Consider the following 13,710-nt stretch of genomic DNA (forward strand, 5'->3'; position numbering starts at 1 on the left):
GAGGCATTTGGATGGGTATATGAATAGGAAGGGTTTGGAGGGATACGGGCCGGGTGCTGGCAGGTGGGACTAGATTGGGTTGGGATATCTGGTCGGCATGGACAGGTTGGACCAAAGGGTTTGTTTCCATGCTGTACATCTCTATGATTCTATGAAGTGGAGGGACATGCACAGGCACAGAATTTATATGCACCTTTTCGATCTAGATATTTGTAAAATATTGCAGCCTGGCCCAATAAAATTACATGATGAATTTTTAAAAACATGTTTACATTTATTTCAGGTGAGCAACAACGGAAAAGATGTTTTATCTGGAAACATTTGTACTTGTCACTTTGCTCATCTATGAATATATATTTAGGTAATTAAATATTGTCAGATTACAATTCTCTCCCTCCCACTTCCATTCTAATTACACTCTATTCTCAATTAGATTCTATTAGGCTTTTCACCATATTACGTAAGTTCAGGGAAAGTGACAACATAAAATGTTTCATTCACTTAAGTTAGATTTCAAGATGTGCCTCAAAGTGACAGCAACTGTTTTGAGAACATTCCTGTGAGAATAAAATCCTGCAGCAAAATGCCTTCCCTTCCACCACACCGAATCTAACAGGAATCATCTGTATAACTTATCTAGCAAGACTGAAGATTTTGCTTCATCTACCATTTTTTGCTTCTGCGAAATGAAAAAGCTAAACAAGAAACCCATTTTTGTCATTTGCTAAAAGCACACAAAGTAGAAAATAGGGTTCTGAATCTCACTATCTATAAATAACACTTATCTTTTTTATTCATTCATAGAATGTGAGAGTCACCTGCCGGCCAACATTTATTTCCCACCCCTAATTACCCTCAGGGCAGTTATAAATCAGCCACATTACTGTGGGTTTGGAATCATCTGCTTGCCTAACTCGGTAAACAGGACACGTCTCCTTCCCGAATGGGTATTAATGAACCTGTAGTAGTTACACGGCTGACCATATTTTGTCTGTACCATGGTGAATTCAGAAAGGGGATTGCAAGTCTATTCTGATCCAAGCCAAACTTAAAAATAAGAAAGATAGACATCTTGGAGACAGAACCGGTACTGAAAATCCTGTTACAATAAGTGCATTGACTGCAATCTTTTGCGCTTAAATGCCAATCATAAACTGAGTAAAAAAGGTAGGGGAGGAAATATCCGAGTGGTATTATTGCTGGGTTATTAATCCAGAGACCCAGGTAATGTCCTGGGGATCCAGGTTCAAATCCTGCCATGGCAGATGGTGGAATTTGAATTCAATAAATATCTGGAATTAAGAGTCTAATGATGACCATGAGTCAATCGTTGGGGGAAAAAAACCATCTCCTTCACTAATATATCTTTTGGGGAAGGAAACTGTCGGTTACCTGGTCTTCCCTACATGTGATTCCTGACCCACAACAATGTGATAAACTCTTAACTGCCCTCTGGACCTAGCTAATGACATCCTCATCTTGTGAATGAATAAAAAATCTCATTTTGAGAACTGCAAACAGAGAATATGTTCACAATAAACATTGGGATGTGAACACAGACTGAGACCAGGAAAAGAGATAATAGTTTGTTGTATTGCATTAACAAAAACTTTAACCGATTCTTCTTACACACTGGAGCTTTTTCTGCCCTTTACATCATTATTAAATGGTATCCATCTGCCAGGCAGTCGTAATTGTGTGGAAACCATCTAGAGAGAAGTCTCTTAAACAATTTTGTCAAATTGCAAAATGGAAGTACTGAGGAGTGAAGTGTGGCCAGTAGGATTGTTGTTAAATTATGTTCTGAATCAATTTTTAATTTTTTGTTGGATAGCTTGTCTCAGTAATAAATGATAACAAAGGACAAGGCAATGACATAGTGGTAATATAATTGGACTGGTAATCCAGAACCTAAGGTTAATGTGTGTGTTCAAATCTGACCATGGCAGATAGTGAAATCTGAATTTGTTAAAATATCTTGAGTAACAAGCTAGCTCAGCAGATAGGAAAAACAATGTGTTATATTTGGCATAATGATGTTGGATCAATTAGGAAAATAAAATTAAGTGAAGGATGCTGAAAAAAAGGCAGGTTAACATTTTAACTACATTTGGTTTACGTAGAGGAGTAGTAGTAATGTGACTGGATTAGTAATCCACAGCCCTAGGCTCTAGTGACATGAGTTCAAATCTCATAATGGCAGCTAATACAATTTGAAGCCAATTAACAAAACAAAATGTGGGTACTATCCTTAGTTCTTAACAACAACCTGGTTCACTGGGTCCTTTTTAAAGAAAAGGAAACTTCTGCTTATCTTTACCTGGTCTTGTCTACATGTGACTCCATGTGGTTGTTTTTAACTGCCCTCTGAAGAGGCAATTGGGGATGGGCAACAATCGCAAGTGTTGCCAGCAAAACCCATATCACATAAATGTGAAGAAAATCAGTACAGAACATAATCTAGATTCTTTTCTTCTACACTATCTCCAGAGGAGGCAACAACCTAATGATATTATCACTGGATTGTTAAACAAGAGACCCAGGGAATGTTCTGGGGACCTGGGTTTGAATCCCATTTTGCTGATAGTGGAATTTGAATTCACTTATTTAAAAAAATCTGGAATAAAGATTCTAATGATTACCATGAATCCATAATTGACTGTCACAAAAAAAAAATTAGGTTCACTAACGTCCTTTGCTGAAGGAAATTGCCATCCTGACCTGGTCTAGCCTACAACTGACTCCAGACCCACAGCAATGTGGTTGACTCTGAACTGCACATCAACTCCTACAGTGATTGACAGCTTTTTCTTTTAACTGTAGTCACCATTCATATAAAGAAACAAATCTCATAATGTGCTGTGGGTGACGGCTTACCTTATCTCAATGGTTGTAAAAATGTGAAAACAAAGAGATGGGAGGCTGGTAAGTATTGCTGAGCATGTGAGGGTCGGATGCAATTGAATTCAGCATCTGAAAATTAGGCTGCCCTGATTACCAATGGGGTTAGTGTGTGAGACTAGCGGTGCTTAGGTAGGAGATAGCATTTTAAAATGTATTCACTGAACATGATCACCACTATGAGAATGTTAAACATTTTTCTGGCACTACATAGAACTGTGAGTCTGACATCAGTGGTGGGTAAGTTATTGGAGATGATTCTGAAGGATAGGACTCACAAGCATTTGGAGAGGCAAGGGCTGTTTAGGGATAAACAGCATGATTTTAATTCTTTCAAACTCGAGAGATTGAGGGCAGAGCAGTAGATGTGGTTTTGTGTGGACTTTAGTAAAGCCTTTGACAAGGTTCCACATGGTAGACTAATTATTAAAGTTAGATCACATTGGATTCAGGGTGAGCTTTTCGATTGGATACAATTATGGTCAGAGACAGAGGATGGTGGTGGAGGGTTGTTTTTCCAACTGGAGCTTTGTGACCAGTAGTATTCCACAGGGATCAGTAATGGATCCATTTTTTTGTTTGTCATTTATTTAAGGCATGGTTAGTAAGTTCGTGGATGACACCAAAACTGGTGGTATAGTGGACAGTGAAGAAGGTTATCTGAGATTACAAAGAGATTTTGATCAATTAGGTCAATGGTCTGAGGAGTGGCAGATGAAGCTTAATTTGGACAAATGTGAGATATTGCATTTTGGAAAACAAACAAGGACAGAACTTATACAATTAATGGTCAGGCCCTGGATAGTGTTGTAGAACAAAGACCTGGGATTCAGGTACATAATTCCTTGAAATTTGCATCACAGGTAGACAGGGTGATTAACATGCTTTCAGATCTTTGAGGAAAGGAGCTAGGGCACCTAGCTAGGAGCTAGGTGAGGCCTCTTCTGGAGTACCGTGTCCAATTCTGGTCACTGTAGTATAGGAAGGATAGTATTAAGGTGGAGATGGTTCAGAAAATAATTACCAGGATGTTCCCAGGAATGAAGGGTTTCAGATATTAGAGGCTGGAAAGACTGGGTCCTTTTTCACTGAAGCATTGGAGGTTGAGGCATGACCTTATAGAGGTTTATAAAATCATGAGGGACATAAATAAAATGAATAACCAGGGTCTTTTCCCTAAGGTGGGAGAGTTCAAAGCTAGGGGGCATATTGTTAAGGTGAGAGGAGACAGTCTTAAAAAGGACAAGGGGCAACCTCTATACAGAGAGTGTGGAATGAACTGCCAGAGGAAGTGGTGAGTACAGGTATAGTACAAACATTTAAAAGACATTTGGATAAGTACATGAATAGGAAAGGTTTGAAGGAATATGGCAGGCAAGTGGTTTAGTTTGGACAAGTTGGACCGAATGGTCTGTTTCCATGCTGTATGACTCTATGACCTCATCCAAGACCCCATGACCTTCCAGGCAACCTGCTCCCATTCACTTTGAAAGGCAGGTCTTTCCCCACCCTGTGGAAATGTCACCTCTGCCCTAATTTTTGGATATATATCCTGATCACTTAGTGGTTACTACCATCTTTTCAGTCAGTACATTCCAGAATGTGAATCTCAAATTATTCATATTTCTTCCCAATTATCTTGTGCCTGTACCACTGACCGATAATGCATTCTGAAATCTGGTTGTCTTTCTGAAAATGAATGAGTACAGAATGCTGAAAAATGATAAACTATTGATAATCAAATTGTTCACACTTCATTATTTCAGCAGACATAATAAGGCCATCAATTTTGCCTGATCACCATTTTGGGATCATCTGAACATTACTTTTTACTCAGCACAGACCACGTGGTTGCTTAACAGAAATTGTACTGATTTTGTGAAGATGGACAAAAAAATTACTTGCCTATCATATGGTAAAATCTGAGGACTCTGGTATCCAGAATGCTTTGGGCTACTTCTAAACATGGCACTTCCTGGTGAGGAACTTGTTGCATGCTGCAATATTACAAAAAAAATCCAATTATTTGTACATAACAATATTTTGTGTTTAAAAGTCCAAATCTCCTTCTTTAGAAAGTTGTTGGTGGAGGACAAAGGATAGTTGTGATTTATTACACAGCTCCCATTAGGTCTTAAATTTAAATGATCTCCTCTGTAGCTGTAAAGACTTAAGTGCATTTTGTTGCACTTACTCTGTCGGTCTGTTTTCCCTGTACTTAGCATTGCACAACAATATCACTGGCATCAAACCAGTTGTTTAATTAAATATTACAGAATCATTAGCTAATGTATAAAACATATGAATGGAGTAACACCTTTCTCCCTTTCATTCATTTGTGGGATGTGGGTGTTACTGGTTAGGCCCCCATGTACTGCATTTCATTGAACTGCCCTTTTAAAAAGTGGTGGTGACCTGCCTTCTTGAATTACTGCAGTCCATGGAAAGGTAGGTACACTACAGTGTGACTAGGGAGGGAGCTCCAGGATTTTGACCCAGTGACAGTAAGGAACAGTGATTTCTAAGTAAGATTGCTGTGTGACTTGGAGGGAACCTTCCAAGTGGTGATGCCCCCATGCATCCATAGCACTTGCCCTTCTGTGTGGTAGAAGTCATTGTTACAGTACATTTTGTAGTTAGTGGCAGCAGTGTGTACCATGTGGCAATATTAGTGGGAGTGAATGATGAAGATGGTGAATGGAGTGCTATCAAGTGAGCTACTTTGTCCTAGATGGTGGTAAGCTTCTTGATTATTGTTGAAACTGCAAGTGGGGAATATTATTCACATTTCTGACTTGTTCCTTGTAGATGACAGCTTTGGGAGTTGGGAGATGAGCTACTCTCCACAGAATTCCAAGTCTGGCTTGCTCTTTTCTTCAGAGTATTTACACAGTTGGTTCCATTTAGTTTCTGGTCATCAGTACCCAAAAGACATTGACAATGGAGAATCAGTGATGGTAATGCCACTGAATGTCAAGGAAAGATGGTGGGATTCTCTCGTTGGAGATGGTGTGAACTGGCATTTGTGGTGTGAATGTTACTTGCTACAAGCCCCATTTTTGAGATGCCTTTTCCCTCAATGGAGTACATTTTGAACTGTCATCACTTTTGTTCAGTGAGGTAATACTTGCAGTAAAATAAAACATATGGTATTTGGCAGTATTGGCTGGTTAGATATTTACCTGGACACTAACAGAACTCTCCCACTTTTTGCTGAATAATCCCATGAGATATTTTGCATCCTGAGCTAGCAGCTAAAGTTTAAACACAATGACTCATTTTAAACATACTTTCTCTTTGGAGTTGCATGATCAAGTCTAGGAGAAAGATTTGGAAGTAAAACTTGTCACCTCACATTGGAGTGTAAAAGAGCTCATACTCCAATGATGTGCATATAGATTTTAAATAAATAATGTAACATGTTCTGTCAATAAGCAAGAGAATGTGCTTCACATTACAAGCATAATCCACTTACATGACAATGGCATATTTCAGTTGTACACTTACCAAAGACGTTTTATATTTGCTGAAACTGTTTTCCAGGGCCGATCGTAAACCATCATTGCTATCATGTAACTTTCTGTTAGCTGACCTGTAAAAGGACAGGGGAAGAACAGATATCACACTTGGATTTCAAAGAAAACTAACTTCTTCAAGAAGGATGTAACATTATATGCCAAGAGAGAGAAATTCAAACCCTTTCATCAGACTATTCAGGGGCATTGGTTTTATACTTCTCATAGATCTGGATTTTGCACTCAATGACAAAGTGACAGTACTTGCAATGGACCTTGAAGAAATCAATCTTCATGGTGTAGAACACCAGCTTAACGTTTTCTCAGCAATAAACATGATCTGGCTACTCACATTCCCTCCACAAAAAGCAATCAGCTCTCCCTGGCTCTTCACACAAGTTCACAGGCTTTTTCTGCACTGGAACAACTTTAAGTTAATCATATCTGCGTCAGCTCTCTTGAGCATTTTAGTGTTAAACTCCTGCCTTTCCCTGTAACACATCATTTAGTTCCTGTTTAAATAATCATCCTTCTTGAATATCACAATTATACCTGCTTCCAACACTCTTTCGGGCAGTGAATTCCAAACGCTAACTAATCACTGTGAAAATTTTTTTTCTCCTAGCCCACATTTGACATAATATTTTTTAAAATTATGCCCTCTGGTGTTCAATTGTCTTATAAACAAGAACAGTTTCACTTCATTTACCTTGGCAAGTGAACATATGATTTTAAAACTTCTGTCAGATCTCCTATTGGCTTTCTCTCCAGTAAAAAAAAACACACTCCCAACCTCTCCAATCTATCCTTCTAACTAAAATTTCTCATCTTTGAAATCGTTTTCGTAAAAGACTTAAGTGGTAATAAACCCCAGACTTCCACCTTTTGGAAGTGGTCATTTTTAGAATTTACTTTTCCAGTGACAACTCTCCCTTATACTACAAACAGAATGTGTTTAAATGTAGCCTATATACAAAAGACGCATGTGCAGATGGATCAGAGTCCATAAAAAATCTGTATTGGGATCATATTCTGGGTATAAAATTAATTGTTCTGAGAGTGTGCTTTTAAAAACCAGTTACATCTCATTCAATAGATTTAACATTTTAAGAAATTTTAACAGCATAAAATATCGCAAATTTTCCGTGACTTCTACTTGATTGCAGCCTACAGGATCCTAAACAATGCAGCATATGGTGAAACAACCATTGACGGAAATTTACATGTCTAATTGTACATGTGCAAACTGCAGGAATTGCTGTCAGTTTCAGAGAAATAATGAGGATGACAGTCACAGCAAAATTGCTTCCACAAAATCCAGACCGTAATATTTTACAACAGATATTTAACAGACACGCCTGGAAAATGAACAAATAGTTTGCTAATTTCAATGATTTACACTGTTCCATCGAGATGAGAGATGGCACATTAAGAACTGAGCAGCAGTGAAAAGGATTGCTTTTTCAAATAGTTTCTGGAAACAGTGAGAAGACTCCAATACCTCCCAGAACTGCTCTCCTTTTTGCAAAAATAGCTTTAAGTGTGATCAGACCCTCATAAAAGCTGCATTTCTGAGGGGAGAGGGAAACAGTAAGTGCATTTTAAGCATGGTATTAGGGGAATCTCTTCTCCTCAGTTATATGAGCAGCTAAACAAGCAACTTTATCACCAGACCAAGGGAGAGTCCCAAGTTAGTAACAGTAGTTTGATAGATTATTGACATGAAATTCAATCACCTGAATTGTTTGGTATGGGGACTCATTTTCGCTGACCCAGCAAATTTTAGGATTACTGAATTAAAAACTTCAGTATGGTCCTTTTCAATTCATCCAGTTGCACTTGGTGCAGATGATCTCCCTTCATTTTCCTCCTGTTCCTCTGCATTGAAATCCCAAGCACAAGGAGCCAGGCCCTCATAACTGCAAGGTCACAAAAGACAGAGCACCCTTGCATAAACAGATACCCATTCAGATAGGAACTGTCAACAAACCCCACTTAATCTAAACAGTAAAATCTCTTCCAGGATTCTGATGGCTTGCAGCAGAATGTTGTTGAGTGGCTTGATTGAAGGCCTCACACAGTTGGATGGTGGAAGGCGATCATGGGTCATATATAGCAGACATCCTGTTGTCTGCCTTGAAAAGAGTGGAATTTTCTGATTGTTGTGAAATTAAAAAGCACAGTGGGTGTTTTATTCATTCACAGGATGTGTCTGGCAATTGATCAAGCAGGATTTGTTGTCCATCCATAATTTCCCAGAGGGCAATAGAGAATCAAACACAAAAGTGTGGATCTGCCGTCAGATGTAGGACAGCAGTTTCCCTCCCAAAAGCACATTGGTGAACCAGATTTTTTTTGCCTATCAACAGTTTCATGGTCACCATTAGACTCTTACTTAATTCCAGGTTTGTTGAATTCAAATCCTGCCATGGTAGGATTTGAACCCAAATTCACACAGCATTAGCAGGTCTCTGGATTAATAGTCTAGTGATTATATCCTAAACCATCACCTTCCCTGGGTATTGCCAGGGTAACAAGTGCTCAGTGATTGAGTTCTTGGTGTGGGTTCACACCTCTTGAGGAGAACCCTATTTCTCCTGTCTGTGTCACCCTCTGCATGTACTTCTCATGTTGTAGAATATGACATTGCAACTACTGTCCCCGCTCAGCTAAAACTTCCAAGTTGCTCTCGTACTTCTCCACAGTGCTTCACCAAGTTTACATGAACACAAATCAAAAACACCTCAGCCACAGTATACATAGTTGCCCTTTAAGTCGCCTAAGAACATACTTCACTTTGTTTCCGAAAGTCTTTGTTTCAGTTGTGAATAAAAAAGGCATGGCCTGCACTTTGATTGATTAATTTTGGTACATTGATTTTAGTGTGTTGAATAATACCAGCAGTATCTTGGCTACTCGTGTTCATACAGGATCACACCCTTCTGAAACATTTCAGCTGGCTCATACTGCCTGGAGATTAAACAGCAGCATGTCTCATGCTATAAATCAAGATGTAGTGTTGCTGCATCCATTATCATTTCAAGTGTACACACCACGTTGTGGAAATATAAATTCACCAGCCTATAAAGGATCAAAGTATTCAGAAACAACACATAGACAAGAGATTATTTACCAGTGTAAAGTGTTATTGATCAGTTTAAAGTAAAGATACTTACTGAAGCATTTCAATCTGATGTGTTAGGCTGTCCCTATCATCCGTATATCCTCTGACCATTTCATGATTCCTGCAATATATGTAAAACAGAATTGAGGTTAAAAAGTGCATTTTTTATACAAAGCAATAAAAATGAACACAACTTAACTTGAAATCCTCATTCTATTTATTTTACCGTTCTAAATTCAAACTTTGATCTGCATAGTCACTTTTCAAAGTATCTATTTCGCTTTGCAGCAGCATTATGTTTGTCTGTGCTTCAAGTAGTTCTTTCCTCAGTTTATCATTTTCCTGTAAAAGAAGCCAAAAAGAGAGCATTAACGTTGCTGAATTCTGTTTGTGAGCCTCAACACCCTTGTTCATAGATTTCATTTATATACTATTTTAAATTGACAACAGATTTTATAACAAAATAATGCAAATTTTTACATAAACTCGTCTGAGCCAAGTAAAAAGGGTGAAGTCACTTACTTCCAAGCTGACCACAGGCTGCTCTCTCACTAGATTGAAATGACTGGTGGTACATTTACCTGAGGCTCCATGACCCTCATGTTAAGTGCCAAAGATTGGGAAGGGAGGGTTCTCTCTGAAAACTTTAGCTGGTACAGAATTTGAACCTGCACTGTTAGCATTAATCTGCATTGCATACCAGTCATTCAGCCAACTAAATGACCCCAGGTACCATATGTAGGTCAAGTATTTGTCCCAGAAGGAGGAAAATGAACCCAGAAGGAGGAAAATGAAGGAATTAGCTAGTACAAGATACTCTCATGTTACTTTTGTACATGTTCTGAGAAGATACATCAGTGAGGGAACAGATCTCTGTGTAGACTGGAAGCAAGTTACACACCATCTTTGGACCACTGAGAGTATACAATGGGAGAATGAAGAGAATAAAACTGCAAAATAGTTCCATACTCCCGACTTTTCCCCTTCTATCTGTTCTTAAGGAGTACTTGCCTTCCTGGTGTAATTGTACAGAATTCCAACAATAGAACAATACACAATGAACTTTAAGAAATATAGATGTAGGATGCAACACTGTAATGCTTGATTTTGTCCTCATCAACATCCATAAAGCACACTTCCAGATTACAGCAAAGCAAGCAGGTGTGGGAGTCTGGCCAAATCATTCACCTTTCCCCAATAATGAGCAGCAGCAGAAGCTAATTCTAATGTCTTCACTGCTAACTCAGCAGTAATTGGGGTTGTAGTTGCACATTCTCACATTCAGTTTTTCACTAGATAAAAGTCATGATGCCATTGGATAAATTGTTTTAAAAAGACTGTACACAGATGAATGTTTGTGGATTAGTCAATGAAAAGAATGCTGAATTTGAACAACTGCTTTCAGATGTGGGTAATAGTAATGAGAGCATTGGATTCACTTCATGATTTTACACTTTATGCACAATGCTGCTCAACAACTTCAAACAAATGAATGAAAAATCTAGAATCTTCACGCCTAAATGATAAAACTCAAATTTAATGCAATGTGACAGCTCTCAGCAAATTTCAAAGACTCACTTTCTGTGGCAGGATGTACTATTACATTATACAATCTTGCAAAATAAAAAGTATAGTAAGTAAATTAACTACATGGCCACATGATAATGTATCTGGAACATTAGGATTTTCCATATTCAAAAAGTTGAAAACTTTATTGCCAAGATCAAAATAATGATTCTCACATAACTGGAGATTCTTCAGATTTCCTTGCATCCAAACCTACAGTTTTCTTACAAAGCTACTGCTGTACTGTAAGTAACAGAACAGTTTTAACATAATCTACATAGCAAAAAACAGGCAGGAACAGATCAGCCATACTGTATACACTGCACCCAATTTTACCTTTCATGGCCTAATTTTATTTTGGCAAATTAGTTTCATTTACAAGCATCCTTAAATTTGTTTATATATCGAAAAGGTGTTGAAAAAGCACACAAGAAATGTGCCCAGAAATTTTAATAGAACATAGTTATAATTATACTTAATTGCAAAACCAGATTTACTTCTACTTGTTGAATGTTGTCTGCATTTCAAGAGATTTAGTAAAATCCCAGTGTTGGAACATATGCACATTTGTGTTTTCTTACCAAAGTAAAATCATTTATTTTTCTTTTCAATGCAACAGTCTCCTCCTTTGGACTAAATGATCTGTATTGTTCTTCTAACTGTAAGAGGAAAAGTAAGTGTTTCTATATTTTCCACCAGGTTGAATGAAAGCAAATCAGGAAAAACATTTTTGTACAAAATTACAATGGGTAAAACTTTCCGATATGCAGCCTAAATTCAGCATCAAGGAGGAGAAAGTGATGACCACAGATGCTGGAGATCGGAGTCGAAGAACGTGATGCTGGAAAAGCACTGCCAGTCGGTAGCATCCGAGGAACAGGAAAGTAAAATCATTCCTGATGAAGAGCTTATGCATAAAATGTCGATTTTCCTGCTCCACAGATGCTGCCTGACCGGCTGTGCTTTTCCAGCACCACACTGTTTGACTAAGTTCAGCATCAGGCAACACTTAAGCATCACTTCCACTTGGGAGCAGGTTGGCTTTTCTAATGTGATTATATGGTTCTCAAGTCAGTACAGAATCAGATGTGAGTAGACTGGTGAATTTTGTAAGTAATACAGTAAGAAGTTAGCATCCCTACATTTACCTTGTGGTGTCAATGATTCTGGCACCATTCTAAAGGGCATTAGGACAGGCATTCATGCACTGCAAGCCAAGAGCATCACTTAGGCTCTAAGAATGGATGGTTGCATTGAAACATAGAGTCCCTTCCACCCTGCCTTGGTCTGCCTATCGCCGACGACTGGACAGACCTTCACCCCAGAGGCCAATACAGTGCAATCTCCTTCCTGCCTTCTCAGCAACATTGACCTTTGCCACCTGATCTCAATCATGGCATGGCAGAGACAAACTTTGCCTAAGAGGACAAAGCAGCAGATACTTGCCTGCTTTTTATTGTATGCAGTCAGGATTGGCTCGCCTACAGAGAACCTCACTGAGAAATGGAAATTAACTCTGCTGAGCTAGGCTTCTAATGAGCAAGCATGAGAGGTAAATATACTAAAATGGATTCTTGACTTTTGGCAAAGTTAACTCCACGTGCCTTTGCAGTTTCTAAAATTAAACTGATGCTAATTTTGAGCAAAATAAATCAAAATCCCTTCAGATTGCACTCTCATGCTATTTTAAAATCAGCTTTGGAGACAAACCTTACCTTTTTCAGTTTTGTGACTGTTATCTGGAGTTCATTTACATTACCATCATATTGATGTTTTAGGTTACTGAAAGCAAACTCAGCTTTTCTTTGTTCCTGTAATCATAAAGCCAGATAGTTTGAGCTATATAAAAGCAAATTGTATCACACAACAAAAATATTGCTGATTCAAAGTACAAATACAGTGTAATTTGAGTTAATATCCTATTTTACACGATCAGCAACACAACTGACATCCCAAATAATTTGCACTTCTGCCATAATACTCCACTTTTCTACAAATGAGTGGGTAATGATTAATTATATTTCAAATGGCAAGAATGTGAAGACACCTTTGAGCAATGTCAGAAGCCTTAGAAGAACTTCTAAATCTCAGACTCTCAAGGACCATAGTTAGAAGACTCACATTAGGTCTCTGCTCCTGAGTATTACTGAAACATATAATCAAATTCTTATCAGCAATGGCAAAGAAGAATTAAATTGAGTCTGCAATTAAATTGAGTTTGTCTAAATCCAATTCAGACAAAACCTACAGTCAGAAAAAGACTTGCATTTCGGAGTCAGACTTTATTGAAAAGCAGAGGTCAGATTCGTAAAGGTCCAGTGCTGACATACTGTGCCACCCAACTTCAAGATAATTATACGACACAAAGTTACAGTCCAACCGGTTTATTTGAATTTGTAAGCTTTCAGAGCTCAGCTCCTTCTTCAGGGATGATATGATAGAGAGATGTAAGACATAATATTTTTAGCAAAATGTTCGGGTGGCACAGTGGCATAGTGGTTAGCACTGCTGCCTCACAGCGCCGGAGACCTGGGTTCAATTTCCGACTCAGGCGACTGACTGTGTGGAGTTTGCATATTCTCCCCGTGTCTGCGTGGGTTTCCT

General features: G+C 38.4%; 1 protein-coding gene across 1 annotated transcript in view; it reads right to left on the minus strand.

Moving 5' to 3' along the window:
- The window catches only part of rasef (RAS and EF-hand domain containing), a 76,074-nt gene that overhangs the window by 33,462 nt on the left and 28,902 nt on the right, over positions 1 to 13,710 (minus strand). Inside the window, exons 4-9 of the mRNA XM_043712826.1 lie at positions 12,822 to 12,917; positions 11,688 to 11,765; positions 9,767 to 9,882; positions 9,593 to 9,661; positions 6,409 to 6,493; positions 4,807 to 4,898 (exon numbers count right to left, since the gene is read on the minus strand). Coding sequence (XP_043568761.1) covers positions 4,807 to 4,898; positions 6,409 to 6,493; positions 9,593 to 9,661; positions 9,767 to 9,882; positions 11,688 to 11,765; positions 12,822 to 12,917 — 536 coding nt within the window. The remainder of the gene's footprint in view (positions 1 to 4,806; positions 4,899 to 6,408; positions 6,494 to 9,592; positions 9,662 to 9,766; positions 9,883 to 11,687; positions 11,766 to 12,821; positions 12,918 to 13,710) is intronic.

The sequence above is a fragment of the Chiloscyllium plagiosum genome, chromosome 2 (genome assembly GCF_004010195.1).
Source record: "Chiloscyllium plagiosum isolate BGI_BamShark_2017 chromosome 2, ASM401019v2, whole genome shotgun sequence".
Lineage (NCBI taxonomy): Eukaryota > Metazoa > Chordata > Chondrichthyes > Orectolobiformes > Hemiscylliidae > Chiloscyllium > Chiloscyllium plagiosum.